Genomic DNA, 25,814 nt, shown 5'->3' on the forward strand with positions numbered 1-25,814 from the left:
ACTGCCATCTACACTATAGACTTTTACTGATAAGTTAGCAGGCAAGTCATCGCCCCTTTTTTTCTGCATATGATTAATTTTCTTTTATTTGGAAAAAAAACTCAAAAGAAAGGAAAAAAGTTTTTTCTCCCCCTTTTTTCTAGTTTATTGACAGAAAAAACAGTTACCATTACACCATAAAGACAAAAGAACACTCCAAGCAACTCACAGAAAAGGTTATAAAAAAGTAAGAGGAGGATACAAAAAAATTTCATTTCAATCAAGAGTATCCAAACTATGGCCAGGGGGCCAAATGTGACAGGTGAGCCGTTTTTTATTGGCCTGCAGGAAAATTTAAAAATGCAAATAAATGTAGCCCACATTTTAACCCAAAGCATGTACTTGACAGCTTTGGTCTTTTCAGTTGCAACATCAGACTGTGCTGCTATGTTAATTCTGTAAACAAACATTTTGACAAGAATTTGTTGATGTAGGGTTTTTTTCATGACTAAGTTGAGACAACTAGGTAAATGGTAAACATATTGACTAGTAGGGGTGCACCGATCGATCGACCAAAATCGGTATCGGTGCCGATTTCCTTAATTTTGGGGGATCGGTGATCAGCCGATACTTACATATGAAACTGATCTTATCCGCCAATCTTATCTACCTCTACCTACTAAAATGTGAAAAATAAAGACTAAAGGAACTGATATAATTTAGTAGTTTGGACAGTAATGCTCTAAACTTTTCAATTATATTTGAGAGAGCGACCTCGTGCAGTTAAAACAACAAGTTTGTATTGTTTCACGGGTATTGTTCAGTGTTTTTCAATAAAATAAGATTGGAACATTGAAGGTGTATGCTGTCAGTTATAAAAAAATCAGTATCGGTCAAAATCGGAATCGGCAGGTCAGGCTTTTTAAAGATCGGTGATCAGCCAGAAAATTGCAATCGGAGCACCCCTATTGACAAGCAAAGCAAGGAAACCTTGATTGATGAAACTTGATGATGGAAACAAAAAGATTAAAGCAGCAAATAACTGTGCTACTTTGCTATTCTATCTGCTCCCTCCCAAGGTCCAGTTTATAAAGCATATTATGCTAATCAAGACCAAACACTTCTTAAAGGTCCTACAGCTCCATGCAGTTGGCTCTTTCTTTTTTTTTAGATGGCTGTTCCTCAAGTTTATCAGTTAAAAAGTGCATCTTAAACTACATCAGACTGGTTTTACTAAGTTTTATTAACTACAGGTGAGCTATGTCTAATTGGCCCTGTCAGCCTTGTGTTTTTCTGAATGCAGTCCTAATTGAAATAAGTTTTGACACCCCTGAGTTAAATCCATCAGCAAGAAACTGAAGGACTGTAGCACATGTGTAAATCTGCCTAGATCAGGCTGTCCTCACAAAATGAGTGAGCGTGCAAGAAGGAGACTAGTGAGAGAGGCCACATACTTTTGTTTAATTGACATTACCTTGTTGAAATCTGCTTTCATTTTCACTTTGACATTAAAGAGGATTTTTTTTTTTTTCTCGAAAAACACGAATTATTTTGTTCATTCAGGTGTGTTTATACCTTCTTCCCGTTTTGGGTCAGAAAATGTGCATTTATAACCTTTAAAAGTTATCCAGATTTCACATCTGTCATCAGTTCCAACTTGCAAAGCTTCAAGCTGACTTGAGAATGACCGCACCAATCAGCATCACTGAAGGAGAAAGAATAGGGAGCTACAAGGGCTGAACGATTTGAGAAAATAATCTAATTGCAATTTTTTCCCCAATATTGTGATTACAATATGATATGCAATTATGTCTTGCATTCCTCATCTTATGTATTTTCCAATCAACACAAGCTCTAAATCATTCTGTATTAAAATCAACACAATATTAGACTAAACCAGGATTGAACAATTTTGGGAAAAAGCTGTAATTGTAATTATTTTGACTCCTTTTGCAAACTGGATATGAATTGTTTTAGTTAAGAGAGTGATCATTGTTGTGTCATTCTTACATTTATTAAGAAAAACGTACACAGATGAAGCATGATATGTAATGCATAACATCTAAAGTTTTAAACTGGTATTTTTACACTTAGAAATTTAAGGATTTAAAAACTCGAAATTTTTTGCATCACAATGTAATTTTTTAAACTCCTCTTGTAATTATATGACTTCATAATTTCAAAAGTTTACATTTTTTTGCGCATAAATGTACGTATTCTCTCTTTTTCCATCTTTAGATGGCTTTAACATGTTGTCATATATTTTGTTTCTAATATTGATTTTAAAAATAATAATAATAATAATAATTCTGACCAAGCAGACCTCCTTAGAGATCTTTGGCGCCCCCTGGGGGTGAAGTGACTGCAAGCCTGTTAACAATGGTGGCTGGTAGAGAGAACTGGACTTTTTTTATTAAAAGACAAGCAAAACAGTATGGACTAGGAGGTTGCAATGTGGTTTGATTAAAAAAAAAATATACTAAGGTTTATCGCTTTGGTATTGTGAAAAACATTTATATACTATATCAGTGGTTTTCAAATTTTTTTGCCCCAAATCTCACAGCACACCATATTCATATTCATGCAAAGCAGCACGTTGGTCCACGTTGCCCAGCCCTAACAGGAGGATGATTTTTTAATACTGTTAACTTTGTACAGTTTTCTCACAAATCAGTCATATAAAAAGATGTTATTTGATACTCAACTATTTCAGAGATCATTAATATAAACATGTAAAGCCCTAAAATGTTAGGAGAGTGCAATTTTAGGAGTCATTTTCCTGGTTGTAATGCATCAGAAAATCAAGAAATCACAGTTTATTTTCAAGATTTGGGCAAATTTTTTAAGAGCATGTGCTCTAATTGTTTCTAAATTGAACAAAAATCCTCTATAGTTGCTTTTATCTACTTTATGTTAACAATGAAAGAGCAAATTAGGAAAGGTTCAATTGTGTTTTTGTCACTGAAGTTCAGGGTTACGGTTTCTAATGAGCCCTTTCTGTATTTTAATCCAATTTACTGCTGTACTGAAGCATAACAGCAAATTAATACCATATTAAAACAGAAATATCAACATGTAAAACGAGCCTTCCAGTGCAAACCACAAACAACATCTCCTGCAGTGCTTCCCCCCGTTGGCATTATGTAACCCCACCTGCTGCTCCTGCTAATGAGGCTCAATTAAGACTTCCCTTAAATTACTGTCTCCACCCGGGGCGAGAGATTCCCCGCTTTTGTTTATTATTTGTGTTGTTTTTTCAGCTCGTCTTGTCGGAAAAAATTCAGGCCTCCGCCTGGAAAGAGGCCAGCTAAAGGAGCAGGTTTATTACAGTAATTATTCAGCTGCTGACTTCAGGCTGAAGAAGTAGATGAATACACACACCTGGGATGTGTCACAGCTCTGATAAGCACAAAAAAACACAGTGGGAAACGTACCTAATGGGTAAGGCTTACCCATTGTGTTCTTTGGCTCTTTTGCAAAAATGCATTCATGCAATGATCCCCTAGAATTCTTCAGTGCATTTAAGTCTCCTCTAGTCACATCAGGAGCTTAAATTTTACCTCCTAAATCACCGTCTTCCTACTCGTCCTCCTGGCACTGACAGAGCTGTGAGAAAGTGGAGCAGCAGGGCTGCATCCAGGGCCTCCACACCACGCCACCTGCTGTCATCTGGCTCTCTCCCGGTGTCACTGACCTCCGATGTGTCTCTGCGGCCTCGTTCATCACGGCCAGGATGGAGCTGAAGGCAGGCTCGGTGTCAGGAGTCAGCGGCGTGGTCTCCGATGGGTCCCTGGAGAGGTCGAAGAGAAGTGGAGGATCATGGTAGGTCACGTCGCTGCAAAAGCAGACGTGAGTGTGGAGACACGATGTTTCGTTCTCTGGATAGAAGTTTGGAGTGAAGAAAAAGGATTTCCACACTGAGCTACCTGAAGAAACAAAAATACTAAATTAAACTTCCTGCATTAAAGCAAAGGGTTTTTATTTTAGTCGTTTTTCAAGGAAGGCATCGATGCCATCAGACTCACATTACTTCACATAACACTGGAGTTACAGGTGTTACCAGAATTTTTTTTTACTTTTCTTGTGTGACTTTCTTTTAGAACTGTTAACAGTTCACCACAGTATTTGTAAGCTGCTGCACATTCAAACTGAAAGGAACCATCTGAGGTGGTTCAATATTTGATCAGGATGCCTCCTGATCACCTCCCTTTGGAAATCTTTCAGGCCAACTGAGAGGCAGACCCAGAACTCAATGGAGGGGATTTATAACCATTTCTACTGATCCTTATCCATTTCATCTAAATCTACTGGATGGTGATTGATAACGTCAATTGAGGGACCCCTGTCTGGGGCAAGTTGCATAGCCTCCTGAAATCAAGGCCTGACGCTGAGAGGGTGGAAGGAAGGATGGATGGATGGAATGAAGGACAGACAGAGGGATGGATGAATGAATGGATGGATGAATGGATGGATGGATGAATGGATGGATGAATGGATGGATGATTGGATGGATGGATGGATGGATGGATGGATGGATGGATGGATGGAATGAAGGGCGGACAGAGGGATGGATGGATGGATGGATGGATGGATGGATGGATGGTTGGAGGGATGGATGGATGGTTGGTGGGATGGTTGGATGGATGGATAGCTGGATGGATGGATGGATGGATGGATGGATGGATGGATGGATGGATGGATGGATGAACAGACAGAGGGACGGACAGTTGGATGGATTGATAAATGGATGCATGGATGAATGGATAAAATTTTGTTTAGCTGAATGGCTTGATAAAAGGTTGGATAAGTTGTTGGTTGGATGGCTTAATGGATGGATGGATGGATGGAGGGACAGACGGATGGATAAAAGTTTGGTCGGTTGGATGGCTGGATAAAAGGCTGGATAGATAAATGGATGGATGGATTGATTAAAGGTTAGATGGATGGATGGATGGATGGATGGATGGATGGATGAACAGACAGAGGGACGGACAGTTGGATGGATTGATAAATGGATGCATGGATGAATGGATAAAATTTTGTTTAGCTGAATGGCTTGATAAAATGTTGGATAAGTTGTTGGTTGGATGGCTTAATGGATGGATGGATGGATGGAGGGACAGACAGATGGATAAAAGTTTGGTTGGTTGGATGGCTGGATAAAAGGCTGGATAGATAAATGGATGGATGGATTGATTAAAGGTTAGATGGATGGATGGATGGATGGATGGATGGATGGATGGATTAAAGGTTGGATGGATGGATGTGGCTGAAAGCTGCATCCTGAAGGCAGGGTTGGATTAAACCAAAGACATTAATGCTAGCTGCTTTTAGGTGATAATGCTCTTGTTCACTGGTTTCTAACCTGCGGCCCGGTCCTTCTATGGAGGTTACCAAAGACCTGTGGGGGTTATTGGGCTCTGCCTGACCAAGGTTGTCATGATTAGATTTACTCATATTGACAAAGTGTTTGAAAACACACTTAGTAAATAGTTTATATAAGCTCTATCGGCAAACATAGGCTTGTCTAGGCCTTGGATGTGACTTTATCATTAAAATCAATAAAAAATATGTATTATTTTTGCAGCAATGCAACAAGTGTGGGACCTAATGTGTGAAGGAAACAACGTTGGGAACAATTGTGCTTGTTGTTGAGACTGTAAAGTGATAATAATAGTAATGGTGCTTTTTTAGCTGATTTAATAAAGCAGCTGGTTAAACTGTTGTGGGCTAGAGAAATCTCCTGGAGCTATTGCAGAACTTCATGGACCTTTAAGTCATTAAGACCCTCAAAAAGAATTAAAATGGACAAAGTTGGTGAGCCAGTGGCCTTATGGTTATGTCCCCACACCCTATATCTATACTTACTGTTTGGTGGGTGCCATCTGACTGCGTTCAGCTGGTTGTTGCAGTAGTGGAACATAAACTCATGGTCTGATCTGTCTGTTTTTCCCTGGAGTAAACCCATCAGGTCATGACCGTCGATCTCCCTGCAGACATTCAGAGGACAGAAATTATCCCTGAGAAACCCGTTTTCGACTTTTATGAATCACCGTGACTGATCAAAGCTTCTGGATTACCTTAATACCCGCTTTTCATTTTCAAAAATCTCTCTTTCTGAATCACTGTGAGCTCTGAGAGCCACTCCAGCTCTCTTTTCAAACTGTGACCCAGATTTCAGACTTCACTCATTTTGACTGACATGTTGAAGGAGTGCTGTCTCACTGCGTTGCATCCTCACCTGTCCTCAGGGGCCGACGCGCCGCTCAGCCGAACTACCGTCGGAAACACGTCCATGTTGCTGGTGGGCTCGTCTACCTCCCTGCCAGCTGGGATCATCCTCGGCCAACGAACGATCCCCGGCACCCGGATCCCTCCCTCCCAGTTTGTGGACTTCCCTGCTGCTCGGAGGAAAAGAGAAGAGTCATGAAAGCGTCTGAGCACATTCAGTCTCAGATCAGAGATGACTTCTTCACTAAAGGACCAAGTTGGGTCTTCAGACGGGCCGCTCGCAGAGATAAAAGAGCAGAGCAGAGAGTGTCAGCCTTATAAAACTGTCTCTGCTCTTTGAATGAGGTCGAAACAGAGACGTTACTACAAGTCAGCCCTCCTCTAGAAGACACTCTTCTGCTGAAAACTGAAGATATCCTAGTTTACTGTGAGTCCAAGGTCACTTGAGATGCATTTACACCCAGCAGTCTGGTTCAGCATGGTACGCAATTATCAGCATTTCCAGTCTTAAATTCCTCACGACCCCATCTTTTCCATTTCCTGCCTATCATTTGGGCAAACTACCCTGACGGATTACTCTTTAAAAGGACCAAACGTAGCCAACTGATGCACTGCAAGCAAGACTGGATGGACATTGGCTTAAAAAGACAAGGGTTTACTGAACAACTGAACCAGACCACTTGAAGGAAACTCTCCATTTCAGGATCAAGGTCTAGGTGCAAGTATTAAGGAGGGAAGTTGCTGTTTTTTTCGTTTGGTTTGCACTTTGTCAGTGATACTGTACCAGGTCAAATGTTGAAGAAACATAGCCATCCACCACTAGTCAGTGGCCATCAACCATAATGTTGCACTATGACCCAGAAATACACGACACAACTGTGAAGAATGGGATCTCTTATGGTGAAGTTTGGCAGGATTTTTATCTATAAAAAGGAGATGAAGTTGGTTATAAAACTGGCTTTTCTTTCCTGAGGAATGTGTAAACACATCCAGCACAGCCAGACCGACCTAAACCTCCAACGATGGCCAAAAACTGCTGGTGTCATTGATGCTAATGTTAGCCACACTCAAGCAACCATGCTTTTCTGAAATATCCAAATACAACCCACATGCACTGATTTTTAATTCACCTTTCTTGTTTGCTCTTTGTTTGGTTTGGATCAAACCAGGACTCGTGTTATCAAGTGGGCCAGAGTTCAGTTATTTGGTCAGTACCATTAGCTAAACTCTGGTCCAACAGAGAAAACAGTTTGGTACTTTTTGCAGAAAAAGCAAAGAAATGTTCTGAAAGTCATTTAGGTTTGGTCATTTCTGCTAGGTTTAATCTCCAGGATAATTTCCCTAAAAATAAGCCCACTGGAAACCAGTAAAATGGATTATTTCTTAAAGTCAGTGTTTTTTTTTTTGTTGCTGGATATACAACTTAATAGAAGATAAAAGCTGGGTTTCCATGACAGTTTTTCACAAAATAAAAGCAATATTTCATAAATTCTGACTAAGTACAATTGCGCTTTGGATGTGTTTCCATTGAAGGGAGTTTTGGGCATGAACCGTATTGGTACGGTTATTACATCTACAGTGGTTGCCTTGACATTTTTTAACAAAAGACAAAGGCAACGGATGATAGTTCAGAGGCAAAGTTTGTATGTCTGGCAAAAGCCACGTATAAGGGTATAAGTATGATGTTAAGAAAAGTCTCGGTTTCCTCTTCTGTCCACACGTACCACACCATGTTGCCTCAGAGTGACTGGTCACATGACACTGTACGTCACGTCCTGTGACATATAAATGCAGAAAAAGTGTTTCCATTACTTTTGCGATACATTTCTATATCGAAAACATTTGAAAAACCCTCCTCATGAGAGCATAAAAACTTTTCAAGGATATTTGAAAGGTTTTTCGAAATTCAGGTGTTTCCATTACCAGTTTTTTATTGCGCTATTTAGAGTTTGCTCATTTCTATGGGTAATGGAAACGCAGCTACTATCAGACACAAACTTTGTTTTTTGGATGTACTTCCTAAAGAAAAACCTGTAGCCCACACAGAAATGTGTATTTCTGCTATAGACAGACTTCACATTACGGCTCCTGGATGAAATACAAAGATGGCCTTTAATTTGTACCTTTATAAATGCCATTCCATCCTCGGTGCACCTCTCCTCGCGCAGAGATTTCCTCCAGGTGAGCTCCCTGATCTGATGTCAGATACACCACGGTGTTTTCACTCAGACCAAGTCGATCCAGAGTCCGCATGAGCTCACCTGCAAACACATAAAATACGACTTAAGTCCAACCTTTGCTTCTGTTACAAATGTCAGACTTGTTAATGATCTACGATACTTGCTCTTTTATACGCTATAATTCTCAACAGAACAAACAGAAGCATAAAGGCTGTTGTAAATGTAAATGGCTGTTTTGAGCATTTTCAAGGTGCAATCTAAAGCTTTTCCAGCTTTTTCAGCTAGGTTCTCTATTTCATGAAATACTACGTGGGCAAATAGTCCAACAGTTTATGAACAATCTTCCTCAACTTGTAACTGCAGCAAATTTGGAAGTTTCACCATAAATTCACCAAATTTCACCAAAAGATTCACAGAATCTGGAGAAATCTCTGCACCTAAGGGGTACCACCCAAAGCAAACATTGAATAACAGTGGCTTTCAACTCCTCAGCATTAAAAACCATCATCATTCTGTTTCAGAAAACCATTTTCAGTTAACACAGTGCATCATTGCGTCTACAATTGTAAGACTACCATGCAAAGACAAAGCCAGATATTAACAATATCCAGAAGCTTCACCAGCTTTTCTGAGCCAGAGCTCACTTTAGCTGGACTTACCTGAAGTGGAAAAGTATGTCTGACAAGTCCACATTTGAACCATCTAGATTGTTACTAAGGTGCATAAGCCAGCACCTGTGATGGTGTGGGGGTGTATTAGTGTCCATGGCATCGGTCACTTGCACATCTGTAGAAGCACCGTTAAAACTGAGAGGTTCAGGGGAGCAGGTGGCTTAGTGGTTAAAGGCACTCCCCATGTACATGGGTGGCCCGGGTTCGAATCCGGCCTGAGGCCCTTTACCGCATGTCTCTCCTCCACTCTTGACCCCGTTTCCAACTCTATCCACTGTCCTCCTCTATCTAATAAAGGCACAAAAATGCCCAAAAATAAATCTTAAAAAAACAAAAAACTGAGAGGTTCACACAGAGCAACAAATGCTTCCATTTAGGATGGTTGTTCTTAACTGGGCTAGCCTTAGAATCCCTGAAAGTATTATAGAAGATTCCTGAAAGTTTCTGGGGAGAAATCCCCAACAGAATCCACGAAACTACTTCTGAAAATACCCTAAATCTTCCTTTGAAAATTCCTGAAATACTACTAGAGAAGACTCAGGGAAAAGTCCTGAAAGTCTCCTATTCCTTGTGAAATTTTCTTAAAATTAGGAGGAAAAGTCCCAGAGAAGAGTAGCTAAAGTTCAGGGGAAAGACCCAAAGAAAACCCCCTCAAAAAAGTTAGGAAAACTGTTTAACATATTTGTGAAAATTACCTTGTTTCCCTAAAAATCAAGGAGAACAAATACTGAGTTTGGGTATATTCATTATGAAAATTCTTCAATAATTGGCGGTAAAAATATATAAATCTAATTACATCCTTTGCTGTCCAAAGCTTAAACAATGGGAAAAAAACACTTAAAAGACCCTAAAAGACTCGCACGAGTTACAACAGCATGGCTTCACTGTGAAAGAAGGCCGGGCCTGGCATTGTTCAGTCCCCAGATACTTAAAAGTGTCATTGTCCACTCTTGTCCCAACTATTTTGGAACATGTTGGAGGCAATAAAGTACATGAATAAGACCTTTAAAAATCTTGTATTTGTGCTGTTCCTATTGAAAATAGGTTGAAAAGTAGTTGTAAATCACTGTATTCTGTTTTTGTAGATATTTTAGACTACGTCCCAACTTTTTTGGAATCTGTGTTTTTACTTTTCTGTCTGAAAACAAAACTAGTCAGTCCGATAGCTATTTTCAAGAACTCATACAAACCCTGATTGTGGTCAAATTGAATAAGGACAACCAAAATTTCATAGATAATTTTTGGTCACCATAAACAGGAAGTTTCTCAGTGTCTGGGCATGTAGGACTTCTAGTTTAGTTGCTATTGTTTGAAGTTTAAATCGTGCCTTGGTGACGACCCTACTTCATGCTGAGTTTACACGGATCACAGCTACACACAGCTAGTTTCTCTTAATAAGCAGACTGAACTCATCACATGCATACGATGCGGTACTCAGGCAGAATCAGTAGATTTGAACTTTTCAACCCGGCGCAGGTCAATGAAATGTTATCATACATAATTCTCTTTACACGTCTGCAGCTGCAGACCAAGAGCATCAGGTAAAAAAACAAAAGAGCGAGGGAAGAAAAGACGGAAACACTCAGTTTCCATTCAGCAAACAAAACGAAGCGTAATCACTCCCTGCTCTATGTGCTCTTACAATAGTCCTCCAGCTGAAATAATTGGAGTAATTACACGTTTATTAGGAAAATAACCCCTCAAACATTAAGCCCATTGAGGCTCTATGTCGTTCTGAGGCCGTCCTTGAGACTGAACAGCAATTACAGCAAGAGAGGGAGACAGAGCGACCTGTTTCAGATGATTTCAACAAAACCTCTTCATCATAATGAAGGCCCAGCTAATGTTTTTACAGCAGCTTACATAGGAAACATTACAATGATTCCTTTCTTTGAAATTATAATAAAAAACACCTCAATCTTTCAATAAAAGATTTTTCTGTCTTTTATTAAACATCAAAACAAAAAATTAAAAGACTGTTATTATTTTCCAGGAAATAAATTGCTAATTTGGAGGCCTTAACATGCCCTAAAACTCACTAAAATTCACAGAGTACATCAGTACAGAAAGTTACATATTTTGCTGGCCAAAAGCGTCCTTTTTTTTTTGAGGGCCCCTTACCAAATTTTGAGCTACATGCATGAAAATCTGTACACATACTGTATGCTTCATGTCCAGATGAACAAAAAACTAATTTACTCTTTGTTAAAAATATGTACAGGAAGTGAGATTAGATAGAGTAAAGTTTATTTTTTGTTGTTGTTTGGGCTGATTTACAGGTGCTACATCTGAAGCAACCCCTCAGAGGGTTTTTATCTGATGGACTTCAAATTTTTAGTCCTTATTCAAGTCAAGTGGGACATCTGAAGTTATCAAAAGCTTGAGTTTTCACCATAGGGCGGAGCCTCAATAAGGCGCCAAGGTTGTAGGACACATCTTGGCACTGTGCCAAAAATATAATTCATTATAACTTGATAGTTTTTCAGTCAATCATCCCCAAACTTCCCAGCCGTGATAAGACTACCATCCTGAACACACTCATGCTCAGTACTTATTTTTTCACAGCATACTCTGTTGGCAACAGGAAGTGAGTTGGATCATGACTTCTCATTTCTACATGGTTGGTCAGATCTGCCTGAAATTTCTTGTGGACCATCCTAACACCTTGTACCAATATACCACAAAACAGGAAGTAGATTTTATAAGGGCTGAACATGCTTGTAGAGACACCAAATTTCACACACATGATTCTTGTAGGTCTGCCATTCTGGTTATATGATTTTGGTGGGTAGGCATGGCTTAATAGGCCTGTGACGCCCCCTATATTTTGAACCTAGGCTTTTGATATTTCTATAGCATATGTATCACTTCAGGCCCTACAAAAAAGCTTTTTGGACTGTTAAACCAACAGGTAGCCCACATTTTAATTTTTTTCATGATAGTCTTATATTTTTGGACAATCACATAGGTCATATTTGATTGAACTCCTTTAAAGGCTTTTATCCAAACAACTTCGTCTAAGTTATATAGTAAGAAGACAGGCCATAGATGAAAATCTATAAAAGACAAAATCGGGGGCCAAAGTTGGTCAATTTTTTCTGTGGATGTGAACCAATGTCCGTTTCAGAAGTTTATTATGTCTCATCAATTTGTATCTGGCATCTTGCACATCTAACTGATTATTCAGAGTGGTTATTTGCTATTAGGCCAAGGTTGTACAATTTTGGTTAAACTCTGATCTGTTTTCATGGTAAATATGAGAGAAAATGTTCACTTTTTGGGAGGGAAAAAGGTGTGAAGCCCAAATCAGCAGAAGGATTTGCACTATAAGATTCTTGTAAGAAGTTGCAGGGCAAAACTATTAAGTGTAGTCAACTAAAATGCTTTTTCCCATCAACAGGCTCAAATTGTGTCTGAAAGCATTACAGAAAGGATCCCTGCAGAGACAGACCTTTTTGTTAAAAGATAAAGTTGCCGTAAACACACACTATAATTGCTCTTCAAGGCCCCAAGACTCCATGGATTCGGACCTACCTACGCTCCAGTCCACCTCATGGACAGCGTCTCCGTAGATGCCGTGTTGGCTGCTTCCTCTGAAGGGTGCAGAGGCGAACATGGCTGTGTGGACTTGGATAAAAGAGAAAAACAGCAGGAATGGCTTCTCAGAGTTCCTGCAGAAACATAAAGTATTATTATAAGAAAGTCTCCAAAAGTGGTTGAATACAGTGGCACTTTTCTGCAGCTGTATACGTTGAAGAAAGGTGGAATTTAATCAGTAGGACTCTGAACTCTCACAGTTTGCACAACCAAAGCTGAAGATTCTCCAGTTGTTTTGTCAGGGTAAAGACCATCAAAATGACAGACACATCCTTACTGATTAGAGAAGGCTCATACGTACTTCTCCATAAAGTCAACAGCCTCCCGAGTCATCCTTTGCGTCAGGTTTTCAGACACAAACGGCTGCTCTATGACTCTGTGGTCCCTCATCAGGATACAGTTAAAGTACGGGATGACTGTGAGGAATCCTGCAACCAGTCCTGCAGCTGTGATCAGCACAGCCAGCAGAGCCAGGAACAGCCTTCTGTGGACTGGGATGAAGCCGCGGTAATGGAGGAAAACTGCTGTAAGTAAGACAATGCCAAGTGTCTTTAATGGTAGGTATTTCTGGATCTGGAAGACTGTGCCGTGTCCAGGTTGGCAGTCGCGCAGGTTTGTTAAAGGGATCCCAAAGAAATAGTTAAAGCCGTGATTGTTAGGGTGGTGGCAGTGATCATCGCTGCTGTGGCAGTTTAGTCCGAGGTGCCACTTTCCTGCAAAAAAGGAGATAAACATGCAAAGATATTTCAAAAATAAACATTATTTTGGGTCATGATGTTGATAGCATACCAATGAGTGCTGTTTCGTAGCCTTGTTGTTGTGCTAGCTTTGCAAAAGTGATCTCTCTGCTGGGGAGGCCTCCAGGAGCTGCGTTCAACATGAAGACAACATTTTTGCCAGTGCTGTAAATCCCTATAAGAGAGGAAGAAGAAGACTTCAGGGCTTTACGTCTTTCCCTGAATTCTCTCCAAGTTTGATAATTCAGTCGTTAAATAAACGTCCTCTCTGCAAGACGTGGTGTAAAGATCCATAATGTGACAGTGTTAAACAGTCGTGTTGTCCGCCTGCACAGCAGAATTAACCACCGTGTCAGTCAGTAAAGGTTTTTCTAGGTGAACTGGCCTGATCGTATCGGGTACCGTCCAGTGAGGAATGCAGCCCTGCTGGGGCTGCAGAGGCTGGCAGCAGCGATGTGATGAGTCAGCTTCACGCCGTCCTCCGCCAGCTGGTCGATATTGGGGGTCCTGCAATCACAATTTAATCAAAGTCAGAGGGCAGATTCAACACTCAGATGGACAAATGTACCACTTTTAAGAGTTGTTGATAATGCTGGTTGAGTTTAGTACTGAAGGAAAAAGTCGAGTACAAACAGATTGGTTCTGTAAAAAAGCATGTTGGCTCCAAAGTAAGCTTTCAAAGAAATAAAAAATACTTGATTCAACACCTAATTAAGAATTAAAATCATCAATCTCAACATTTCAGAATCAAACTGTCCAATAAAAACAACAAAGAAATTGGTATGGCTGTAAAATTTGGCCTATATCAGCTTTACATCTCAACTTATATCCACTGTAAATATCAGCTTATAAAATCAGTAAATATTGCTTTATATCAGCTGTAAATGTCAGCCTATATCTGCTGTAAATATCATCTGAAGGTAGATGTAAATTGACCTATATCAGCTGTATATATCATCTTATTTTGGGTTCACATATCAGCCTCTATTGACTGTAAATATCTATCTTTATCAGCTATCAATATTTGCCTAAATCAGATGTAAATAGTGGCACATATATGCAGTAAATATTGGCCTACATCAGCTTTAAATATTGACTTAGCTGGTTGTAAATAATGGCCTATATCAGCTGTAAATATGAGCACATACCGGCTGGAAATTTTAGTCTAAAAAGTTGCTAATACTGGACGATATAATCCTCAAATATCAGCCATCATCAGCTAAATATATCATCCTGATCAACTGTAAATAATGGTTTAAAAATCAGTCTTCATTGGCTGTAAATATCAGCCAGTATCAGCTGCAAATATCAGCCAAATAATCTACTAATATTGGATGATATCAACCATAAACATTGACCTAGAATATCTGTAATCATCAGCATATATCATGTGTAAATATTGTCCTATATCAGCTATAAATATCTGACCAGATAATCTTTATATATCGGCGGTAAATATTAGTCAAACAAGCTCCTAATATTGACTATAACACCTGCAAATATTGGCATAATCAGCTGTAAATATCAGTGCAACTAGCTCCTAACATTGACCATATCACCAGCAAATATTGGCTTAATTAGCTGTAAATATCAGTCTAATAAGCTGCTAATATTGAACTATGTAAGCTGAAAATATGGGCCTAATTGGCTGTAAATATCAGTCAAATAATCTACTGATATTGGATGATAACAACCATAAACATTGACCTAGATCATCTGTTAACATCAGCATATATCATCTGTAAATATTAACCCAGATTATCTGTAAATATCTTCTTATATCAACTATAAATATCTGCCCAGATTATCTGTAAATATCGGCTGTAAATATATAAAATAATCTACTGATATTGGATGATATCAATCATAAACATTGACCTAGATCATCTGTTAACATCAGCATATATCATCTGTAAATATCTGCCCAGATAATCTGTAAATATCTGCTGTAAATACCAGTCAAATAAGCTCCTAATATTGACTTTATCACCTGAAAATATTGGCCTAATCAGCTGTCATTATCAGTCTATAAAGCTTCTAATATTGGACTGTATCAACTGAAAATATCAGCTGTAAATATAAGCATATATCGGCTGTAAATATTGGCCTATATTCCGTGTACAAATCAATATATGTTAGATGCAAAAAACAGTCCAAAATTCTGCTCATATTGGACTATATCAGCTTTAAATATCGGCCTATATCAGCTGTAAATATCAGCCTAAAAGCTGCTAATGTTGGCCTATACTGGCTGTAAATGTTGTCTGTACAAGTCAGTTTGCAGAGTTTAAGAAGTTGTTGTTAGTATTTTATGTCTGAACTACATCTATTTATCATTATTTCTTTTGATGTAAGACTCCCAAAATCAGAGTTTTAGAGCAGGTCACATCATCTGCCTGATAATAAAACTCTTCCCTGAATCAGCAGTCATCAGCTGATGTTTGTCAAAAAAGCCAGCTGATACTGACGTTAAACTGATGCATCTATACATCCCTAAAAACATGATTGAAATATCAGAAATATGCTGGGAGTCACAAACAGATCACCTGGTACCATACAGTGATGTTTTTTACCGTAGAGTTTTGTTGCCATAGCAGCCCAGGTCTCCGATCCCGAGGTCGTCCACCATCATGAGGACAAAATTCGGCCTCCTGCTCTCCTGCAGAGACACACCGCTGAACTCCAGAAGGAGCAGAAGCAGCAGAGACGGTGATAATAAACTCCTGGACTTCATGTTGCTGTAGCAGAGACCCTGCAGCAAAAATCACAGCACACGTTCATGCAGTTGCAGAAACACCCACTGATTCCTTTACAGCAGCCAAAAACAGTCGATAAAAGTGGGCGGATGATGATGATGATGCAAGAATTGTTTGAGGTGTCTGTGGAAAAGTGCAGGAAGTTGGCCTTTAATTTGAAATCTGATGAGCTGCATCATTCCTACATCACCAACAGTTAATTCTCCATGTTTTATAGAAGGTGATGGTGCTTTTGCACTTTGGATATGATATAAAATTCCATTAAATTTAATGCATCATATATTATACTGTCCTATATGGAACAGCGCAATGCACTCTGGGTAGTGATGGCTGCATTGTTCTTTATCTTAACCTTAAACAAGAACAGATTAAAGGATAACACAGGAAGAATCAAAATCAGAATTAAGGCTCATTTGACCAGTTCAGGAGCTCATTTTACTGTTCAACACAGGCAAATTATTGATTAATCTGGTGTTATTACTGTGCGTTCTTTGTTTCTGGCCTGGAACATTGTGTCCCGTGTCTCATCGTAAAAACATTTTGACTTCAAAGGCAGAACTCATGGTTAAATAACAGTTGGATAGTAAAATAAAAGGAATAAAAACTACCACAATGATAGCAAAATGCTTACTTTATTATCAGTCTGATGTCAGCAGGTATGAGCTTAAAAAAGTTAATATCCATATTTGCAGATATGAAAATTTCCTGCATATATATATTAGTACAGGGCTGTATCACCAGTAAATACTGGTACACATCTGCTGTAAATACTGGCCTATATTGGCGGTAGATATATGCATTTACCTGAAATTATTAACCTGTACTGGCTGTAAATATTGGCCTATATCTGCTAAATACATGGGCCTAAATCTGCTGTAAATATTTGCCTGTACAGGCTGTAGATATCGGCCTAAATCAACTGTAGATATCAGCATATATCAGCTGTAAAAACAGTCTTTATTGGCCTATGTCAACTGTAAATATTGGTCTATATCAGACTTAATAGTTGGTAGATAACAGCAAATATCACCTGTAAATGTTGGCCTAAATTGGCCACAAATAATGGCCTTTACCGACCGTAAATATCAGCCTATATCCTAATATTGACTTATACTTGTCAATATCTACTTTTGTCCTCTGTAAATATCAACCAATATTGTTTGCAAATATCAGCCTTTATCAGCTATAAATATCGTCCTATATTCTCTGTAAATATCGCTATATCAACTGTGAATATAGACCTAGGTCATCTTTAATATCAGCATATAGCTATCATCTGTAAATATCTGCATTTATCATGTGCAAATATTGGCATATATCATCTGTAAATATAAGCATATGTCATCTGTAAATATCAACACATATCATCTGTAAATATCGGTATATATCATCTGTAAATATCGGCATAAATCATCTGTAAATATCATTATATCTCATTCGTAAATATTGGTATACATCCTCTGTAAATATCGGCATATATCATCTGTAAATGTCAGCATAAATCATCTGTAAAGATCATTATATCTCATCCGTAAATATCGGTATATATCATCTGTAAATATCAGTAATATCATCTGTAAATACTGGTATACATCCTCTGTAAATATCGGTATATCTCATCCGTAAATATCGGTATATATCATCTGTAAATATCAGCATATATCATCTGTAAATATTGGTATACATCCTCTGTAAATATCGGTATATATCATCCGTAAATATCGGTATATATCATCTGTAAATATCGGCATATATCATCTGTAAAGATCATTATATCTCATCCGTAAATATCGGTATATATCATCTGTAAATATCAGCAATATCATCTGTAAATATTGGTATACATCCTCTGTAAATATCGGTATATATCATCCGTAAATATCGGTATATATCATCTGTAAATGTCAGCATAAATCATCTGTAAAGATCATTATATCTCATCCGTAAATATCAGTATATATCATCTGTAAATATCAGCAATATCATCTGTAAATACTGGTATACATCCTCTGTAAATATCGGTATATCTCATCCGTAAATATCGGTATATATCATCTGTAAATATCAGCATATATCATCTGTAAATATTGGTATACATCCTCTGTAAATATCGGTATATCTCATCCGTAAATATCGGTATATATCATCTGTAAATATCAGCATATATCATCTGTAAATATTGGTATACATCCTCTGTAAATATCGGTATATCTCATCCGTAAATATCGGTATATATCATCTGTAAATATCGGCATAAATCATCTGTAAATATCATTATATCTCATTCGTAAATATTGGTATACATCCTCTGTAAATAACGGTATATATCATCTGTAAATATCGGCATAAATCATCTGTAAAGATCATTATATCTCATCTGTAAATATCGGTATATATCATCTGTAAATATCAGCAATATCATCTGTAAATACTGGTATACATCCTCTGTAAATATCGGTATATCTCATCCGTAAATATCGGTATATATCATCTGTAAATATCAGCATATATCATCTGTAAATATTGGTATACATCCTCTGTAAATATCGGTATATCTCATCTTTAAATATTGGCATATATCATCTGTAAATATCATTAAATATTATCTGTAAATATTGGCCTATATCCTATGCAAATATTGGCATATATCATTTGTAATTTTGGCATATATCATCTGTAAATATCGTCATATATCAACTGCAAATATTGGCATATATAATCTGTCAATATCCCCATATCTATCATTTTTAAATTTCGGCATGCTGTCAGAATGCGGGAAGTGGGGCACAATTGCGGACTCGGGGGGGTGGGGGGGTTCTTAAAGCTATCTCAGAAGGATAACCACTAAAATTGCAAGCAATATTTGGGAACGGGAAGGAGAGAACCCAAATTGGTAGCAACCCAAACTAAGAATCTCCCCAACTAAAATAATACTGAGAAAAGAGAACAAAACCACCGCTGCCTAGCAGCTGATTAGAACCAAAGCTCTAAGGGGGAAGAAGAGCTTTCTCCCATGAAACACTATGGTCACCAGAGCAGTGAAAACTAAACAAAAGGACTGGGCAAAGACCTCCAGCACTAATCCACTTCAACTGTTAATTCACAGGTAATATTCTCAGGTAAGTTGTCAGTAATGTTTGTGCTGACTTTCGCTCAAAACACAGGAAAACACAAGGAGATGCGCTCACTAACTCTGAAGGTGGGGTAATGAGTCAGCACAGAGTGCTGCAGCCCAGGTGCTTAAATCAGTTTGCCACACCTGGCCCTCATCAGTGGCAATCAGTCCTCACACACCTGGCACTGCACTGATTGACTCACACTCAGTGAGAGGCCATGCTGAATTCTCACACATGCATCATCTTTCAATATCCCCATATATATCATCTGTAAATATCAGCATTTATCATATGTAAATTTCGGCATATATCCTCTGCAAATATCCACCCATATTATCTGTAAATATTGGCCTATATCAGTTGTAAATATCAACAAATATCCTCTGTTAGTATCAGCCTATATCATCTGTATATATAAGCATATGTCATCTGTAACTATCGTCCTCTAACAGCTGTTGATATCAACCTACATCCTCTCTAAATGTTGTCCTATATACTTTGATATAGGCCTAAGTCATCTATAAATATGGGCCTATATCATTGGTTGATATCGACCTATATGTTCTGTAAATATTGTCCTATAGCTAAATTGCATTTATATGCGGATGATACATTGGTCTATACATCTGCTCCCTCTGCAGCACAGGCGATTGAAGAACTTCAGACTGCATTTCAGCTGTTACAAAGCACTTTGGAGGGTCTAAAATTGTCTTTAAATGCCCATAAAACCAAGTTTATGATTTTATCAAAGTCTTGCTTGCAAAGCTTTGGCGATTTAAAAATCTCTCTGTCTGATGGTACATTGATTGAAAGGGTGTCCTCCTACAAATATTTGGGAATATGGATTGATGAAAAGCTTTCATTTAATGTACATATTTCTAATTTAATGAAGAAACTCAAATTGAAGATCGGCTTTTACTTTAGGAACAAGTCATGCTTCACATTCTCTGCAAAGAAAAAACTTGTGGAAGCCACTTTTCTATCTGTGATTGATTACGGTGATATACTGTATATGCATGCAGCCTCCTCCTCCTCAAAGAGACTGGATTCAGCGCATCATGCTTCTCTACGTTTTATTTCAAATGCAAAACCTCTCACTCACCACTGCATTCTTTGTGATCTGGTTGGTTGGACGTCACTAAGCATTCGTAGACAGCAACACTGGTATATGTTCATCTATAAAGCTCTGCTAGGTAAACTCCCAGAATACCTCAGCAACCTTCTCTCTATCAGCTCTAGTAGTCACTATTTGTGAGCCTCCAAGTGGTTGCTTCTAAATGTTCCCCGGTTTTTGACGGATCTGGGCAAAACGGCGTTCTCCTATCATGCACCATGGTCATGGAATAGCCTTCAAAAATCTCTCAAATTAAAAACACTCACTCCTTTAAGGATCTCAAGAGTATCATAAAGAATGCAGTAAATAAGGAATGTTACTGTTTTAATGTTTTTACTGTTTTTTATTGTTTTACTGATCATTTATGTATCATGTATCTGTATCTGTTTTATATCATTTTTTACTTTGTATGGCTGCTACCTCGGCCAGGTCTCTCTTGTAAAAGAGATTTCTAATCTCAATGGGACTTCCTGGTTAAATAAAGGTTAAATAAAAATAAAAATTGCATCTGTAAGTTTAGGCCTAGATCATCTGTAAATATCAGCATACATCCCCTGTAAATGTGGGCATATCTCATCTGTAAATATTGGCCTATATCAGCTGTTAATATCTGTCTGCATCCTCTGAAAATATCCACCCAAATCATCTGTTAATATATGCCTATTTCACCTATAAATTTATGTCTGTGAAGTTTTGTGATTCTTAAGGACAAACAGGAAGAGACAGAAAGCCACCTGAGTGCAAACATGTTTTTGAGATAGATGTAGAGAGATAAGAGGAGAGCAGACAGAGGATAAACTCTGCACAGACTTCCTTACTGTCAAATGTTTTTTCAGCCAACAAATCCAGCTGGACGTGTCAGTCCTGAATGACAGCAGGATTAAGCCTGCAGAGGCGTGCATGTTTAACACTTCACCACAGCAAAATGGAGTTTTTTTATGAGAAGTTTCTTTATAAAGTTTCATGTTGGGGTTAAAAAGTTTGCTCAGAATGAAAAAGAAAGGATTTTACAGGCTCAACAAATTCACTTTATGTACAACTATGCAGAAAACTTGAAGGCCTGTGGCATTAAAACAAACAAAAGTGGCAAAGATGACTCGTAAAGAAGCTGTTTTACTGATAAAGGCACCTACGTATTTAGAAATACGATTTTAAATGTACTTTACCAGCATATGAACAAGAAGCAGAGTATTCTAGCAGGACATTATTTATATTTTTGCTTCCATACATGTAAATTTTTAAACATCTTTCACCTCTGCAGTCACACAAAATCTTCCACTTTATTTAGCCATTCAGTTTTCCAGTCCTTGAAAAGTCTGCATCATAAAAATACACTCCAGTGCTCCTTAATAAGGACACACCTGCTCGCGACTCAAATGATGAACACTAAAGTAAACATGAATCCACTTCCGCTCGTCAAAGTTCGCCCCCTGCGACTGTTTCCGTGTTAATAACATAACATAAATTGTCTTTAAGGAGTTAAGTTCGTTCAACACTCACCTTTACTTTACCTGCAACTCTCCTGTTCACAGCCAGCATTCAAAACATCCGGAAATGTGACTCTGAAAAACGAGAATTTCATGATACTTCCAGTTTTTAAGCTTTTCTATCAAGTTAGTGGAGTCACGACGAATACACTTCCTGTTTGGCGTTTCAAAATAGAACTGGCCAACACCATGAGCTGGTGAAAAACGTGTTCAACAAATAAAGCTAAAATTTGTTGGCTCTATAACGTAAAACAAGTCCTAAATTTACTAAATACCAAACGTATGATATTTATTTTATTTTATTTTATTTTACTTTATTGGATTTGATTTTGCTTAATTTAATAGATTCATGATACAAAAATTTAACATTTTTAAATTGAATAGTTGTAATTTGAAAAGAAAACCCCACATTTGCAGGTTTGAAAAGAAACGTAGAGAAAAACTTGACATTTTCATGTTTTAAATATAACTTAACAAGAAACAAATCTCTGATTTCTGAGTATTAAGTTGATAATTTACAAAGAAAAATTGCACTACAGAGGCATATCAGGGCCACTTAAAAAAATGAATTAAAAAAGCATCAGTTAATCTTCCTAAGTTTCACTTATAAAAAAACTTAGAATTTTGGGGGTTTATTAAGTTGTCATTTTTTTGAGCACTTGAAATTTTTAACTTGAAAAATCATGACCTTACTAGAAAAAGCCAAATTTTCAAGTTTGAAAAAATAATTAAAAATGAAATTTTAAAGTTAAAAATATAAATTTACCATAAAAAAATCCAAATTTTGTGTTTATTATATCGTAAATTTATGATAAAGTTAACTACAAAAAATTTAAGTCTAAAAATTTAAAAAAAATCTGAGAAAACTTTACATTGGCTTTAAAAAGTAATCAGTTTTAATTGAGACAAACAAACCTCTAAATAATTGAAATCATAAAAGCCTAAATTTAACAGGAACCAAAGTTAGAATTTTAGGGTTTCAGGGTTGTAAATTTTTTAGAAAAATTTTGAAAATTTAATGTTGTAATATCATGAATTTATGAGGAAAAAACAAACATTTTCAGCTTCAAAAATATATTTAAAAAACACATAAAAAAAAGAACCTTGAAATTTCCAATTATTAAAAAAATAAATTAACAAGGTCCCAAATTCAGAAATTTTTAGTTTATTAAGTTTTAGATTTTTAGGGAAATAGAATCAAAATGGTCAATTATAAAATCTTAAGAATTTCTGAGAAAATGTAAAATTAACTTTAAAGTGTGATGAGTAAGGTTTTGAGAAAAAACTAAAATTATTGAGGTTAAAAGTCATAAATTGTAATGAAAAATAATTTGTTGTTTTAATTCTAAAGTCCTACATTTACCAAGAACAAACTAAGATTATTTTTATAATGCAGACATTAATGAACAAACAAATTCAAAGTTTTTAAGGTACAAAAATCTAAAATTTATGAAAAACTCATGAAAATTTTAGTTAAAAAAATGATTATTTACTTTAAAAAGTCATTAATCTACAAGAAAAAAATAAAGAAAAAAGATTCATTTAGTTGAAAATTTTAAGGACAAACTGTACTACAGAGGCATATCAAGGCTGCTCTAAAAAGATTTTTTTAGTGGGAAAAAATATAATTAACAATAAAGTTGAAAATTTAGAAGGAAAAACACTATGCAGGCATAACAAGACCATTGTAAAATCAATTAATGAATAAAAAAGGATCTGTTCATTTAAGGCCACCTGCAGCTACCTCCTCTCTCTCCTCAAATGATGCTGATTGGTCCGTTAATTCTCTGATCTGGAGCAACACGTTGAGAGTGAAATCTGCCTGACGACAGCCGTGAATATCGACCACCAGTTTCCCACTCGTGGTCACTGACTGGAGCTGTGATAAACTGTCAGTTTATGTGACAACAAAAGCAGTTCTCTTCCTGTTTCTGGGGTAAAGGCTGCTTCTATAGCTCTAAAATGAAAAGGTCTTACCATGCAGAGTGACTTACTGCACATAAGTATACTTAAAAACACATGATCGCAGCTGTCAGTGTTGTTCTTGCTGCCTTCAGATACACTCCACATCTCTGCATTTACTCCGGTCCTCAAGAACTAGATTAACTAAATGAACTAAATGTACTGAGTGTACTGGTAGAACTCCATGTCAGGTACTCTTCTTGAACTTTTCAAATGCGTTTTAATTTCCTTTCACTGGAATCACTCTTCAGCTCTTTTGCAATAATTTTCTTTATGGAACGTTTCCCAGTCCATAAAAGCTCCTATAATGTCACGTACCACATAAAGAGACTCTGATTCATGATGGTGTTACGGCGGCCTTCACATGTTTTCAGTTTAAGCCAGCGTCCTCGCTATTTAGTCTCTTTTCAGGATTGCTTTGACTCTTTCATTTCTCCAGGTGATGAGTTTAAAGGCAGAGGAGGTGTGGAGAAATACTGGCATCTGTTGTTTCACTGCAGAATTACACTGTCTAAACCTGGAGAGGGGTTAAAGGAGGGTTATGTACGGTGGCCCTGAAGGTCAACTGCAAAAACTTTTCACAAAACACAAAAATCATTTCATGAATAAAGATTAAAATATATATTAATTTTAAAATTTTCTGTCTAATATAATGTGGAAAAAAATGAAGGAAAAATATCAGAAAATGCAAAAAATAAAATAAAATAAAACATAAATTAAAACAAAATAATTACATAAATACAAATAAATAAATACAAAATTAAATAAAACACGAGAACATTCACTAATTAAGGAAAATATGGATGGAAAAATCCTGAAATGCAACAAAACATTCAACTGAAAACTCAAATTTATCATTCAGAAAATGTGATGAAAGTCATATGAGATCAATATAGCATTTAATAGATTATTTTAGATATTCAATAAAATGCAAAAAAAAATTTAAAAATGTAACGGAATGTAAAAAAATGAACCCAACCAACAAAGAAACAAAAAGTAATTCACAATAAGTATTTTTAACATATCTCATGAAATGCAAAAATGCCTCATACAAAAATATTTACAAAAATTCTGGAAAAAAGAGAATATACAAAAGCACTTAATGAAAAGAAAAATATGTTTTATGGAATGCAAAAACACAAAAATATTTTTGCAGAGAAAAAAAAAACAATATTCAATAAATTCTTATTGACTCTAATTTTTATTCAATAAAAAAATTTAATACAATGCAAAAAAGAAAAAATGTGATTAAATATTTTTTTAAAAAATTATCCTTAACCCTCAAATTATAATTAGAATTCAAAAATAAATAAATTTAAAAAATTGAATTCACACTATGGATTTTTTTTTTTTTTTTTTTTTTTTTTAGAAAACGCTCATCTCATTAAATGCAAAAAAAAAATCCTCTTCCTATTAAATAATTACAAAGAATCTGAAAAAAAAATCAAAATTTTTAAATAAACAAGAAAAAAACATTTTTATGGAATAAAACAACATGAAAATATTTCTGCAGAGGAAAAAATTGTCTTGCCACTTCTCTTCGTTCCAAGTGGAATTCATATTTTACCATCGTTGCTCATTTGCCGTTTTTTGCCACTGTATTTTATCTGTTCAACCTCAACTCCAAAAAAGTTGGGGCACTAGAAATGTAAAGAAAATTAAAGATTTTTAAATCTCAAAAACCCATTTTTTCACATTAGACATAAAGAACATATCAGATGTCAAAACTGAGACATCTTTAAATTTTATGAATTTTGAATTTGATGGCAGCAACACATCTCAGAAAAGTTGGGACGGGGCAACAAAAGGCTGGAAAAGTAAGTGGTACTGATGAAAAACAGCTGGAGCAGCATTTTGTAACTGATTTGGTTAATCTGCATGTTACTCCTGAATAAACTGTCTGCTAACTGCCCCTAAGAAACCCTCCACACTTGTCTCCTCTAAGCCTTGCCATGAGCAGTCGAGTCACATCCCTACAGGTGAG

The 25,814-nt window shown here is 36.8% G+C and overlaps 1 protein-coding gene across 2 annotated transcripts; it reads right to left on the reverse strand.

Moving 5' to 3' along the window:
- Positions 1-120: 120 nt before the first annotated feature.
- Positions 121-21,979, reverse strand: sts (steroid sulfatase (microsomal), isozyme S). 2 transcript variants are annotated; one of them, XM_041781907.1, is made up of 10 exons: positions 21,882-21,979; positions 15,969-16,147; positions 13,781-13,902; positions 13,448-13,570; positions 12,960-13,371; positions 12,596-12,732; positions 8,334-8,471; positions 6,221-6,380; positions 5,848-5,969; positions 121-3,905 (listed from the first exon to the last, which is right to left on the reverse strand). In XM_041781907.1, exons 1-10 carry the CDS (start codon positions 21,918-21,920, stop codon positions 3,559-3,561), a joined length of 1,779 nt encoding a protein of 592 aa, XP_041637841.1. In that variant the 5' UTR covers positions 21,921-21,979; the 3' UTR covers positions 121-3,558. The 2 variants fall into 2 exon arrangements, with proteins under 2 accessions (XP_041637841.1, XP_041637842.1); XM_041781908.1 differs by lacking the exon at positions 21,882-21,979 and adding an exon at positions 21,635-21,749.
- Positions 21,980-25,814: the final 3,835 nt, after the last annotated feature.

Source organism: Cheilinus undulatus, linkage group 24 (genome assembly GCF_018320785.1).
Source record: "Cheilinus undulatus linkage group 24, ASM1832078v1, whole genome shotgun sequence".
In the NCBI taxonomy this organism is placed as follows: domain Eukaryota; kingdom Metazoa; phylum Chordata; class Actinopteri; order Labriformes; family Labridae; genus Cheilinus; species Cheilinus undulatus.

Excerpts from the sequence above, each read along its gene's own strand:
- sts (XM_041781907.1), bottom strand. The coding sequence starts at position 21,920 with ATGCTGGCTGTGAACAGGAGAGTTGCAGGTAAAGTAAAG. Across the intron at positions 5,970-6,220 it reads GCGTCGGCCCCTGAGGACAG|GGAGATCGACGGTCATGACC; the intron begins GTGAGGATGCAA and ends GAATGTCTGCAG. Across the intron at positions 3,906-5,847 it reads CAGATGGCACCCACCAAACA|GTAGCTCAGTGTGGAAATCC; the intron begins GTAAGTATAGAT and ends TTGTTTCTTCAG.